General features: G+C 39.9%; 1 protein-coding gene across 2 annotated transcripts in view; it reads right to left on the reverse strand.

The window, feature by feature from the left end:
- cpne5b (copine Vb) overlaps positions 1-14910 on the reverse strand; it is a 113316-nt gene that overhangs the window by 36433 nt on the left and 61973 nt on the right. For both annotated transcript variants that reach the window (XM_078283499.1, XM_078283498.1), the window contains one exon: positions 24-87. In XM_078283499.1, the coding sequence (XP_078139625.1) occupies positions 24-87 (64 nt within the window). The remainder of the gene's footprint in view (positions 1-23; positions 88-14910) is intronic.

Raw genomic sequence — 14910 nt, forward strand, 5'->3', positions numbered from 1 at the left:
GATTGTTATTGTGGCTTACTCACTCGACAATTGCCCAGCTCCTCTGCAGACAGAATGATGGCGCCACATTTCTTCCCTGGGATCCCTCTGTGGAGGAATGAGAGAAAACAAGAAAAGCTCAACAAAGAAAGGAAAACACCTCTTCTGTTTCCTCGGCTCTTAATTGATCAAGAAAGGTCACTGAATGGCTGGAATCATTATGGAAGGCCCAGTCATCAGTGAGAATCCAGATACCTTGTTGGTTGGTTTTCCAACAGTGAGTGAATTTGTCCTACTGATGGACAGGCAGAAGAAAACACATTACATTCAATAACAAAATGTATGAAACAGCCCCTTTGCTTTGACTCATCCTTGACATTTATTGACCTATAGAAAGTCGCAATCGTGTTTTATGATCTTACCTCAATATAGGGTCATATTCTCAACCTGAGCCTCTGTTGGCTGGCTAACAGTTTCATGTAAAGTGAATGCTGGGTGCTCCAATGATAAATTATACATACCTCAACATAAAGACTATTTTCCAGGATCTACCCTATATTGACTGCCCTATTTGCAGAGATTTTAAACTCTGGGGCTCATTTGATAGTACTGTAGGCTACTGGCAATTTAATAAAATAGTAGGAAAAAGCTATCATGTCAATTTTCCCTCGTAATCTGTCCCCCATGGTGAACATGGTCTGCATATTAAACCTGCAATAAGCAATATCAGACCTTATTACCAATCCTGAAAGAAATGTGTGCTATGTGGAGATTTCATTGAGACATAAAGATATAAACCAATATCCACACAGCGGGCCAGCTGTGTTGCTGTTTTTACCTCTTTTCTAAAGCTTGTTGTCAAATTCGCTGTTTAAAAGCGGCGCTCTCCCCCTCCCATCCCTGAAAAAGATTCTCGTAATGGTGGAATCGATGAAGCGAGCGAGTAAACTTGTTTAACTAGTAAACTTGCTACCTACTTCTTCACTTGTCATTGTGGGACATGTAACCTTCAGCAGGAGAAGCGAGACTGATAACCGGCGACACTTCTCTGTTGGTACGGTTAGCTTAGCTATTAGCCTTTATGCACAGTTTGTCCTTAGGGGCTTCCGTAGTGCAGTAGCTTTGCTGTGCTTTATTTACAAATGTGTTGTGGTTTCTGTCACCCTCTAGTGGTCAGAAAATCGCTTATTGCAGTAGAGAGTAAGCCAACCTAAACGTAAAGGTCCCATATTGTGTAAAACAGGATTTCCCTTGCCTCTTTGATTATAAAGGAGTTGCATGTGCTATCTAAACATGGTGAAAGTATCAAAACGCACGGTCGCCAAGTAAATCCACACAATCCATTTTAGAAAACTGAGCCTCTAAATGAGCCGTTTGGACTTCCGTAACTTTGTGGCGTCACAAAGGTTCGCTCATTATCATTTTTGTAAGAAATATTTTTTTTTTTTTTTCAAAAGCGGTTGAGCGGTTGTCACTGTTTATTACTGGAGAGTTTTCCCTGCCTCTCGCTATCTGCAGATGCCCTGGGCTGCGGTGTCTCACGTTTCACTCTTGAAACGGTTAGCCAATCAGAACAGAGGGGTCGTTAATATTAATGAGCCTTAAAGACACAGCAACAGAAACAGTCTGTTCTTGGCAAGGCTCAGAGATGCTGGAAAATGAACGTGTAAAAATGAATTGAGAGTGTTTTTGGTACATGACACCACACAAACAGCTTTGAATGGATCTCAAGACATAAAATAAAACACTGGAAAGTGTAGAATATGGGACCTTTAATTTACTGAATTAAGATATGTATCTGGACATGCTAAACACTTTTGCCTCTAAGACCCATACATTTTTGGCCACCATTTTTGATTGTTTGAAAAACCTTAAAAACTATTCTTCTTGTGAACCGCAAAATGACACTGAATTTGGCAAGTGAATTAATTGGGTTTATCTTTACTTAGTTGCTTACCTGCTGTGACCTCCAATCTAATTAAATGGTGGCACGTGCTTTAAACGATTGTTTTTAAACCATTTAGATCAGATGTTTCTCAAAGGAAATGAGGAAAGCAGGCGGGAAGGTTACACAATCAGAACAGCCATCCAAAGCTCAACCTTCTATCAATCCTCTCAACTCCCTTATTACACTGAAACAGAGTGCAGAAGGGGAATGGCCAATTTCTTTGAAGCTAGCCTCCAGAAACCACTTGTTTTTTATTGTTGGCTCTCCTTCATTATTTCTCTGCCTCAACCATAAGAGTAAATGCCCCCTTCGGTGAATGTTATGAGCCTTATCATGTGTTTTATTTTAACAGTCTCCTTTGGCCATGTTACGAGTGTCCATCATTTGGAGTGTTTACAATTGGACAAAATCAATCTGCAGAGGAGACACATCGACTCCAATATCTTTCACACTTTCTGCTTCCTTCAACAAGTCTGTCCTCTCCTCTTTCCCTTCCTTTCTTACTTGACTTGGCTTCTCTTCTCTTTGCTTATCTCTCTCTCCTCTAGATCAATAGGAAATCTCTCTCTTTATAGTGTGTGTGGATACAGTCTGTGTGTGTGTGTGTGTGTGTGTGTGTGTGTGTATAAGTATTGTGAGTATTGGCAGCCCGTCAAACAAGAATAAATCTCTTAAGTCCCTCAGTCCACACAAGGTGACAGGTGGAATTGAATAGTAATGCCCAGGAAAAGACATTTATATATTAGGATATGAGAAGTCAGAAGTGGAAACGAGGTAAAAAAGGAACTATTTTTTATTTTGCAGTGACATTCTTTTCCTCACATATTTCTATGCATCTTTTTTTAAGCATAGCTACTTGTACATTTCCCCTGACCACGCCCTCTCTCGTCTCGTCTCTCGTTTCTCACATAATCCCATTGATATCAATAACATGAATCATTGAATCAGAAGAAAAACTTTCTCTGCAATACATTAGTGGGAACCCTACTGTGTTGACTGTTAATCATTAATCAGAACAAACCCATTCCCGTTCCTTATCAACATGAGACCCCATGTATAAAAAATTGCTCCCAGTTAAGGCCTGTTTCTCTCATTAAAAAATATTACTGACATAAGTGATTCCCCAGTCGTTTTCACCAGAAAATCCATCAACTGGATGTGTGTTAATTGCGCCATTCGCCAACCATTGCTTTTCACTATGGTGCTTCTTGGTACATTTTTAATGTTTTGCTTGCTAAACGTACTCAGTTTTTTAGACAAGTGGTTGTTAACTTAGGGGTAGCAGCAACTCCCTTCACTGCTGGCAATTACTGGCCACCTTTGACTAAAATCACATGGGTTTTCTTTCACCCAGGAATTCATCATAATGCTTCATGCTGCAGGTTATGAAAGTGAAAAAGATGCACACAACTAGCCTAATTGAATATTTACTTCACACTTAATAGTAACCCTGGCATTTGCATCGACACTGCATTGCCTTTCTCCCTTTCCTTTCCACATAAGATTTACCATGTCTAGATGGAGTTGGTAATGGGTGAAAGCAAGGATAACTTAAACTTCCTGTTCTGCCCTCTTTTTCACACAAAAATATTCTTGTTTCCACTCAAAACATGCTAAGGTCAGAAGACTGGAGAAAGTGCTCTCCAGCTGTGTGAAAGCCATTAGAAAGTACTCGTTCGCCCTGTGTGTAGGGTTGTGTGTGTGTGTGTGTGTGTGTTTTAAGAGGTAGATGGAGACCTTTGATCCACAGAGTGAAAGACTCCCATCGATCTTCAGGTGTGGATACAAGCCTGGTCGCATGGACTAGTGATGCAAGAAAATGTGTCTTTTCTCACTTCATCTCACACACACACAGACACACAGACACACACAGAAACATACACACACACACACACACACACACACACACACACACACACACACACACATACACACACTCACAGACACTAGGCGCCCCATGTACCACTAGTTCAAAAATAAAGTTCTCAGAAGACAAATGACTCCATAACTTCATCCTTCTCAACAACCTCCTTCCCTCACCTCCTGTAACCCAATCAATTCCCTCTCAAGTCTTCCCAGAAATAGCCTGGGCTCTTCAGGCCACCAAACAGCTAAAACAACGGACAAAAGAGTTTGTGTAGAGACAAAAGAGAAGTGTAGCTGAACTGAAACTGTGTAGGAAAGACACTTTTCGACAGCAAAACACAGCTGCTATTGTATAGCCATAATAAGCAATGCAGTGCAATGCAGGCACCAATCATGCATCACCAATGTTGATGTTCTAGGCTTATATGTGAAGAACATGTTTCACAGCCCTAGGACAAAGTTGACTCATTGATAGTGCATTTTGAAATAGCAGAAATAAGCGAATGTCAATGAGAAAATGAAGTGTCTCTCTCTAGGACATAGATGCAGTGTTATGTGCGGTACTTTAAGCCAGAAAGTGATAGCTCTACATAAAATGTACACAGGTTTCTGACTGACAATCATTCTGAAAGGTATTGGACAGATTATTGATTGATGATTCAATATTGCCTGTTAGAGGGGGTGTATATGTGAAAAGATGGACACGTGTACACATGTGGAATGAGCGTGTGCTTGTGTTTGTGTATTTGTGCAAGTGTACAGTATGCATTGAGTGTGTATGTTCACGTGTGTATCTGTGTGTAACGACCAATGTTCGAGATCTGAATCTCCTGCCCTCTTTCCCCCAGGTTGTGAACAGCTGTATTGTAGGAATATGTCATTTATCATACTGCAAGGCAACTCACTCAGGGAGAAAAACAAATCCAGTGGTGTTACACCGCAATCTGTCTCCTGCTGAATTTTATCCCTCTCCTCTTTTATGCCTGTGTATGCAAACAATCTCACCCACCTATTTACCTAGACGGGGACTGGAAGCGGGAGATGGAAATGATGAAATAAGATCCCCTTTGTGCATACTGTTGATTTGCAGCAGCAAAAAAATGACTGCAAATTCCTTAAACTTATCGATTTAAAGTTTGTCTCAGTTACGGAGAAGGGGCACTGGATTGTCTCAATGTGGAGCTGAAACAGCTTTATCTCAAATGGCAACTTCTTAAGGATGCTGCACAAGATACTGCTCCCTTGTATTACTGAAAACCTGGAACTTCAATCTAAAAAATGGGTCAGGCAATAAGTGTTGTTCTTTGAACTGCACCTGGGCAAATTAGACTCATGTTCTTGCAACAAGTTAGGATGCCTGAAAAGAAAGCACTGTTTTTCTCTCTTTATTAGGAGCTTTGGAGAGTGAAAGCACTGGTACACTCCATCCCAGTGCATGCATAATGTAACCTATCCATTAGCACAATGCTTCAAAGAGCCACAGGGTGCACACAGGAGTGTTTTTGAACCACCGATATTAAAGGAGGGATTTTCAGAGGGCTGTATACTGATAAAGTGCAATTGCACACTGACACAGAGAGAGAGAGAGAGAGAGTGTGTGTTGTAGCTCGTCACTCCCATGCAAATATTCTCTCCCATAATTTAGTCACTCAGCATAAACACACACACATACATGCACACCACTCCTGTTCACAGAGATGAGAATGTTTAATTACTGAACTCTTCAGGGAAAGAAAGACAAAAACAAACCAAAGAACCTGCTGTGAATAAGGAACAATTTCATTCATTTCAGGGAGATATGAGATATCCGACACTGAGATGGTGTATGTGTGCGTGTGTGCGTGTGTGTGTGTTTGTGTGTGTGTGTGTGTGTGAGTGTGTGTGTGTGTGTGTGTCTGTGTGTCTTTTCAGAGAAACATTGTTTGAATCACTACCAGTGGACATATTGTGGGTGTTGGTAATCCTGGACCTAACTCTCCATTCTGAAGTTGGTTTCCAGGTTTGGCATTCCTATTTAGACATAATTAGTGCAATTAATGCAGTGCGATACGATGCTGAGAGAGACAGGGCGATGACATGCGACAAAGGTATTGGGTCGGATTCGAACCCAGGACGTTTTTTCAAGACGTGTTTACATGGTACGTGTCTTAGCCCACTGAGAAGAATAACTATTTTTTTAACCTTTATTTATCCAGGGATAGTTGACTGAGCACGCTTGTCCTTTTCCAGCAGCACCCAGGCTCACATTCATACAGTTCCACACATTCACACTGGGAGCTGCCCAGTACAACCACTGAGCAGTTGAGAGTTCAGTGCCTTAGTCATTCATTTTCCCAGTTTCCCAGCCAGTCCATGGATTTCAATAAGCCTGCTTCTCTACCCCTTTACTACCGCTGCCTCATTTATGCAGGCTATGTATCGCTCTTTCTGAATACAAGAAGAGGATTGTAGTTCTGTGAAAATTCACACCTAAGGTGTGAACATTAATCAAGTTACATTTTCACAATAAAACAACATTTACTTCCTTTTATTAAATACTTTTCATAAAAAAACAAAAAACAGACCTGAACTGTATGAAGTGATTGTGCTGTAAATCGTGTCTCACCCCTGACCAACTGACCTGAATTTACCTCTTGATGACCACAACAGTGTGTGCAACATTTGTTTTGCTTAAGCGTTTTAAGGACATGCACGCACACACACACACACACATACACCTTCCGAGTAACAGCTTTTTATTGCACTGTTCTGCCTTTTCTGTAGGAATCTCAAATCTGCACAGTATGTACATTATCGCCACAGGCAACTACTGTATTTCTAAGGGAAATGAACGTAGAGGCAGGATGAGGAATTTCACATCTTGTAAATCTAGTTTTGCCCTTGGGAGTGTGGAAGATGTATCACTATCATGTCTCACAGTATAGAATTCTTGTAAAGTTATATTTTACTTTTTCCACATTTTAAAACTACATCAAGAGTTCTGAAGTCTGTGTTGAGTTGTAACAGTCAGTTATATTCACATATATGAAAGTAATTAGAGGTGAAGTCATTTCATGTTTCAAGACAATCACCACCACATTTTCTTCATGCACACTGCATCATTATGGCTCCAAATCATTTATGAAATATATATTTTATACATAAGTATGGGTATGTTACATTCTGAAGATATCATAAGCCCTTACAGACAAGGGTTTTCAACAGATTTTATATTTCTTTTCTTTTCATGGCTTTTATTATATTTTTATTATCCAACATTTTGCATACTGTCCAAATGTAATTCTGTGGTTGCCATGCAATTACAATTGCAGAAACTGTAAGACACTGCACAGTGCTACACTACTGCAGTTACTCCTTATGGACTATGTTGATTGATACAGCTATAAAATATGAATAATGAGATCAAATAATAGGGAAACCTGATTTGTACAGCAGTAGGATGTGGCTTTCAAATGAACAAGTCTGAGAAAGATTGCCCAAATATCCTAATCACTCCCCCACTATGAACCTCTGGACCTTTTTATACTAAACATATTTGGGTTATTCATGAAGCAGTGGTTGCAGGGAGACGTTGGGACTCTTCAAATGAAGCTTGTGCATAGACACTCACTCAAAATGGTAACCTGAGGCATGTCTTTTGCCAGTGCTGCATGATTGTCAGAATACTTACTTTTTTTTTATGTTACCCAGCAAATTTTGTTGATTTTTCAGTGACAATTACTTTGAGATGACATGTGTTGATTGGATAGTTGTTTGCTCACTTGTAGAGCTGATATGTCTCGGGTGTGAGTGTTAAATGAACTTATAGGTGTGGATTTATATAAACACTGGCATAGTGTTGCATTTCTCAGAGTTAAATTAACACTGATGATTTTGCTCTCAGGAACCACAGGTTTTGTCACTCAACAATTAAAAGTGGGCAAAGGAAAATCACAAACTGCTTTTTTATGTGACTGCCTGATAATTATATGGTTGGATTGTTTGGAATAGCTGATCACATCGGTGAGTACAAGATGAAGCTTTCCCGCTGTAGTTTCCTTTCCTTGTCTGTCCATTTTATATGTTTAGAAATCACATTCAGACTGGCAGTAAGAACTAGCTGAGTTAAAATGTTAAAGATTGCCTTTCTGACAAAAAGTTGAAAATTACCTCTGACACCCAAAACTAGAAACAAGCCTCGCCAAACCAGGCTGGAACAACAAATGATTTGGATTGCCGCACTGTGGCACTATTTTGTGTGCATAGACAACCCTAAGGTTTGTGCTTTAATGGTCTCAAATCCTTTTCATAATTGCCAAAATGGCCTGGAATCATTTTAATAACTACTGTAAAATCATGCATGGTTAGACATGGAACCTAAAGTTTTGAAAGGGTTTGGCATAAAGAGAGAAGCAAAGTTTCAAGTAATAACATAAAGGAATCAACTATTTTTGACAAATTGTAAGGGTATTGCTAGAGGCACAAAGGGGTTCTGTTTTTTTGTGTGTAGACCATCTTACATAGCCAGTCCCCAATGGCCATTGTACTGTATAATCTGTGACTTCTGGAGATGGGGGGGCTTCCAGTAGAGAACCCTACACAAAGACCACTAGTGGGGATCTGGAGAATAGCCCTCATTGATTCACTCTTACCAACAGCTGGAGTGGAAGCCCAGAAAATTCACTAATGATCAACAGAGAAAAAAAGGGAGGTTTGAAGCAATGAGGTGCAGTCGAGGGAGGAGGGCGAGATGTAGAAGAAATACATGACAGCAAGACACACTGGCTCTCTAAGGGTTTGCAGTTTTGCACACATTGCAATTTAACAATTTAAATAAAAATCTAAATATTATCAGTGCCATGAATATTATCTGGAACTTCCTTGTTTGCAGCCTTTGGCATACTGTATCTACTGTACATCTAATTGTCCACTACTTGTTCGTGTTCCTAAGCAAGACAAAGATTTATCTGCCATCATGACTTCAGGCCAGCCACACTCACCTGAGACAATGAAAACCTTTGAGCAGCTGCTTCTGTCCTACCTTAAATATGTTCCACTATTCAGCCTTCTGCAGTTTGTCTACAAGGAGAATCAGTTAGTGGATCCTATGCTGAAGACCCTGTTTGTGAACTTCAGACTCACACTCAACACCATTATTCCGGAAATGCTCCAAAGCAAAGTGAAAATCTCCAAAGCAAAGCATCCTCCCTTCCTCCATGTTGTCCACACTGCTGAGCAGGACCTTGGCCGTCAGCTGCCCTTTATTAATGAACTGCATGACACCAGGCCGGATGAAGAAAAGGATAAGAGGGATTGTCACCACACTTGCACACCTAGACAACCATCTGTTGCAAAAACTCCCCTCGGGGCACCTGTTCAGTGGACCAAGAGCAGCTTCTTCACCCTTCTTTACCACCATCCAATGGAACCATCTGGAAACTGCTGTTAGTATTTATTACCATACTATCTATCATTACATACTGTTTATTATTATCAAGTGGTATTTACAGTACACACAATCTTGCATTACTTACAAATGTCTGCATTTCAGACCTTACATACTGTACTATGTCACCTTTCATTCTCAGCAATACAGACTTCCATGCTCATAATACAGATGCTCATAATTCATTTCATGCAGCTCATTCTACTGAGTATAACTTTGCCATGGAACACTGGATCAACGCGCTACTGATTACTGTGTGTTTCTGATTTGTACAGTAGTTTCACTCTGCTATAAGACATCAAGAAAAAGAAGTCAACAAAAGAATGGCACAAACCTTACAAGGTGAACAGTGTGTGCAGTCAATTCTATGTACGGTTTGCTTGTCAATGAATTGCTTTCCAGCTGCAGTGAACAGTTCTGTGTCTCATTCCAAGGTTCCTGTCCACAGGTCACCTAATCCATTCCACTCAGCCGCTTTCATCTCAAACGGTGATCACGAATAAAAGAAGTCACCGCATTTAGCCTCACGGCGACTTTTACCGATCCTCAGACCACAAGCCACACACTGTGACTTAGCCGAGTGGGAGAGAGGAAAGTAATAGCACCATGGGGGTGTCCTTTAGGGAGCCGATCTGAGATGGTGATTATCGGCTGCCATTAACACGGACCAAATGCCCATCAGTATGTTTGGGAGGCATAAAGGTGAATGAGTGTTGGAAGCGAGGCTTCCTGTGTGGAAGGCACTTACTGATGATGAATATTGCCTGCTGTTATTGGAATAGCATAACAACTATTCATGATCACTTAATTTTATGGATATTTAGAAGCACCAATTCATGCAAATATTTTGGATTATCTAGTGAAGACAGCAACAAATTGAGCACAGATGGTGTTTATGGTGATGTTTGTTGGAAAAGGTGTATGTTTTCTAGCTAGCTAGAAAAGTCATTCAGAAATGTAGGACAATGTTTTTCATACAGCAAGGCATTGTACCGTAAATTATAATAACAGTACACAAACAGCACTGTGAACAAGCCTAACATAAGAAAATTGAAGGTAAAGTACAAGGGAAATAAAACAGAACTGAAAATAAAACTTAAGATTAAAATTATTACAGCGAAGTGTGTGTGTAAGACAGAGAAGAAAGCACTGCAACAAAATGTGGTGTGGGCATGTGTGTGTGTGTGTGTGTGTGTGTGTGTGTGTGAGCATGTGCATGAGCATCACATCAACGACTTGATCAGGTGAGCGATTTCAGACACTTTGATCTGACCTTCCTATTGTTTGTAACTGGTCACTGACAGTTTTTCAACCAATTCTGTCTATGGTTACAGAATACTATGGTTGACTCATTGACGCATGACGCATTTTTTATCATCTGATCATGCCAGGATGCATTAACTGGCGGGTCTGGACACTGTCAAACCAGATTTTGTTGGTATTGCAATCCAATGAGCCAGACCACATCCGTGGACAGTTAGGCTTGCCTTGTGCTTGGGATTCTAGGTTGTATGGATGTAATCACAGTGTAAAGATGTAAAGAGATGGAGAGGCAGAGCGGGGACATGTGACATGGATTAAATAAATATGGACATAGACAAAGGAGATGTGTAATTTCAGGCCAAGTACAAATACCCACAGATGTGGTCTCACTGTTAAAAGTGTAACCATAGCCTCTGTTTCATACTGAAGGGGGTATTGTTTGATCACTGGAAATCAGCCTTTCCATAAGAGGGTCTTTACAAAAGCAGATGCCTCACTGACCTTATTCCTCTTGCTTTTCCCTTATCCCCTTGTTATCGCCTGGCTGAAGAACCTTCAGCACAGCATGACAGTGGGGATACCAATTAGCCCAGGCAGAGGGACAAGTCTCTCCTTGCTGCCATTCAGAAATTCATATTAATTAGCTAAAGTGGAATTATGGTGGGGATGTGCTTGATATTCACTTTTAAGTGGATTTCATGGCTTCCAACGTAACTGTAACTCCTTATTCAATGAAGTAATCGTACTGTATCTGAACGTACTTTCTGTATTCACTGTGCATACTGTGGCATGCAAGAAGTATCAACTTGCTCCATGATAATTTAAACATACAACATTCAATCCATACTGAATCTTAAATACTGTTGTGAGCATGACATTGGTGTTTCTGTTCATTGCAATTGATAATTTCCCCTTCAGTCATATAAGACAGCATTTTGGGTATTATTTTCTTTTCTGCTTTTTGGTTAGCATTCAATCAAATTAATACCCTATAATATCCTGTCATTTTCAGTGCACCAGTCTTGAAAAAAATGTGCTACTAAATGACCAATTAATTAATATTAATAATGAAAATGGCTAGTGATCAGGTCGTATACCAAGACAATTTACAGTGGGTAAAGGTCACAGAGGAATTAAGGTAGAAGCAGAAAGGAGTGATTGTTGGGACGAGGTTTGGTGCTCTCTACTGAGGTCGTCTCATTAAATAGAATATGGGACACCTCTGCTGGCCAGGGGAGTTGAGTTAGGTCTCCTGGACAGAACCTCAATGGACAGAGCATGTTAGATTTATTTTCTTATTAAAGTCTAATATCTCTTTAAGCTGGTTTTAAGATCCCCTCTTTTCTGTTTTGACCGGGCTTCCTGATGCATCATGTTTGTACAGTTTTTGTGGGTATCCGAAAACCTTTACACCTTAGTGCAGTCCTTAGTGGCACATTCATAGTTGTGTTTTGGGATAATTCTTCCTCTTTAAAGTGGTTCTAAGCAGTCATTGCTGGTGTTTGTTGCACAGAGATCACCTCACAATCAAACAGTGTTGTCAGTACTGCAATGTACTGGCAGCAATGCAATGTACATTGTGGGTCACAATGTACAATGCAATGTACATTAATCTAAAGAAATGGACAGTCCACTGAACAAAAAAAAAAAAAACACTTTGTAGGATTATAAGTCTCCTCAGTGCAAATGTTGATGAAGATCTTTATTGATGCAGTTAAGTATTAATACACAATAAATGATAAATGTCAGACCTGTCAGTCATTCTTTAATTGCTTCCCCTTGTCATATTGCCTCTGAAGAGCTTTGCCTTTGGTTTTGTTTTAACAGAATAGATCAAATATGAGCCAGAGAAGGGAAAATAATCATTTACTGGTCAGCCAAATTCCCACAAGGAATTGAATACTCTGCTGCTGAATAGCGTATTCGGCACCACAAACAACCCAGGTCTCTCACATATGAAACAAAATATCTACACCTGACAAAGGAAAATCTTTCATGGTGAAAGGAGATACTAAAGATTACCAGGTTTCAGGTAAGATTACTCAGCCTCTTTAGCCTCCTTCTCTGGAGATCCCACTGGAAATTACTGTAACACACCATATTTAGACGTGGGAAACATCACTGTGAGGAACGTGAAGAACATCATTCTTAGTTCAAGTGGATTACAAAGCTTCAGTTATGACTGCTCTGCTACTGTAACAACAAACTGATCACTTTTGATGTGTTCAGGGAGGAGACACAAGTTTCTTCCACACCACCAGCTCTGTAACCTTTAAAACAGAACACCAGCACAACCATCCAAACACACAACAATGTGCAGTGAAGAAAGGCCACTCTAACACAATTACTGACTTCACTAACTCTGCCAAAGGGAGAGGCAAAACACTATTTCAGAGCCATAAAGACAGAGAACAGACACAGAGCCCCACCTGAGACATCCACCTCCTCAATTACCCACTGCTGATTCTACAAAGCCTCAGCCATTCGAGACCTCATTTGACTTTATTACACCAGCCACCACAGAGAAGATGCCATTAATCAAATAGAAGAGTGGGGGGATGAGCAGCCACCCAGGAAAGCAAAGAAATGAGCTGGAATGGATGCTACAGTTTCTCTGTTCTACGTCTGCCTTTGAGAGAGAGAGAGTGACCCAGCATCCATCACGCCTCAAATACAGCACATATCAAACGGCAATGCTGCCATGTCTCAGGGAGTGGAGCTGTGGTTCGTAGTAAGCCTTATTCATATCTACAAATGAAGGCACTTGAGAACAGATATACAGTAATTAGTTACAGTGGGTTACTTGATTGATGTGTCTTATTATTTGGTTTGTGGCTAATATTGCATTTCTCTCTGAAGCCTTTTCATCTGCCACTGCCACATACATCTGGAAATGTAATTTCAAAACAAGCCAAATAAGACAAAATGTGTTGAGAAGAACTCAATATTCAAAGAGGAACCCATTAAACAGGCCTGGCAAATTTCATTACATGTGTTTTCACTCTTCCTCTTTATTCTTTTGTTTACACCCTCAAACACGGGGAAGGTGAAATAAAATGGCTTTTTCGCTCATTCCGTTGGAGAGCAAATGACACCTCAGATAATTAGCATTGTAACAATGGCAGCCAATCTCTCTTATGCTTTGTTTGCCATCAATGCTGCTGGGTCCTCTAATTCGTTTTGGAGGGAAATCAATGTTATTTGCCAAAATAGCTGTGTCTCCAAATGTTCAGACAGGCTGTGCAGGAGAGGTGTGCTCTGCCGATTCCTAACCAGATTAAGCAGGGTTGAGCATATCTTTGAGACTGCAAGGTTTAAGTTCAAAGTGCACTGTAATCCGATAAAACAGCCCATCCTCAACAGCACTCCTGAATTAGTTTACTTAGTGCAGCAAACCTCATCTGTCATGTTGATTGATAGCTGTAATTGAATCCACAAAGCATAGAAAAGTTGTTCTACTAACAGATGGCTGAGCTAGGAGAGAGCCATGATGAATGCTGTCTGCAGGAGGAGGAAATGGAGTTTTGCTCAGAGACATTAGACACCAGGGTACTGATGCTGGATGAGTTCTCACCCAGACAAATACACCATGCTAACAAAATAGTGAGTCATCAAACTGTGTGAGTGTTGTGCAATAACATTTCATGAATGATTTCTTTGTTATAAGATATACCAGCTCAGAGCTGACATTTATTTTGAAGCATGCAGCATACAGTTAATCATCATGTACATGCAACCAACATATTGCAGAGCCTTAAGCCTAAGTGTTTCAATATTTATTGTGGGGAACACACATAATTGTATACACTTATTGGGGAGAACACGTTTTGTATATATATATATATATGTTCTCTATTTATTTAGGTTATTTCCTATAAATGAGGTAAGAGTGAATTCTGCAGTGAATTAAATGAAAACTGTAGGGCAAGAAACTTTTATTTTATCCACATTGTATTTCCAGATGAAAAGTTCTATTTTTTTCACATATATTTTTTCACCACCTTGCTCTCTTGATTTATTTTTTCCAATTTGAATCATTTTTTAATCCATTAAGTTCATTCAAATACCCTAATGAAATGCAAACAACTGTTCCAAGGTTTATTTTCTATCATTCCCACATTGAATTAGCATAGCAGATATTAAGATTTATCTCTGTTTTGAAAGGTTAAAGATAAATAATGAGACCAGTCAGTCATACTATTTACCTCTCAGAAAATACAAAAATATAGCCCTGGCTCAGGGTTGATTTCCAGAGGAATGGAAAAATTACTAAACAGTAGGATTGTTTTCTCTGCTATTGTGCATGTGCTTAATATCAAGTGATATTGGTTATTGAATTATGGTCATAAGCAAATCTGAATGTAAAAACTACTAACAAACACAAACAATATGCATGTTGTAGCTTCCACTCCAGCTCAAGACTAGGTAC

The sequence above is a fragment of the Centroberyx gerrardi genome, chromosome 5 (genome assembly GCF_048128805.1).
Source record: "Centroberyx gerrardi isolate f3 chromosome 5, fCenGer3.hap1.cur.20231027, whole genome shotgun sequence".
Lineage (NCBI taxonomy): Eukaryota > Metazoa > Chordata > Actinopteri > Beryciformes > Berycidae > Centroberyx > Centroberyx gerrardi.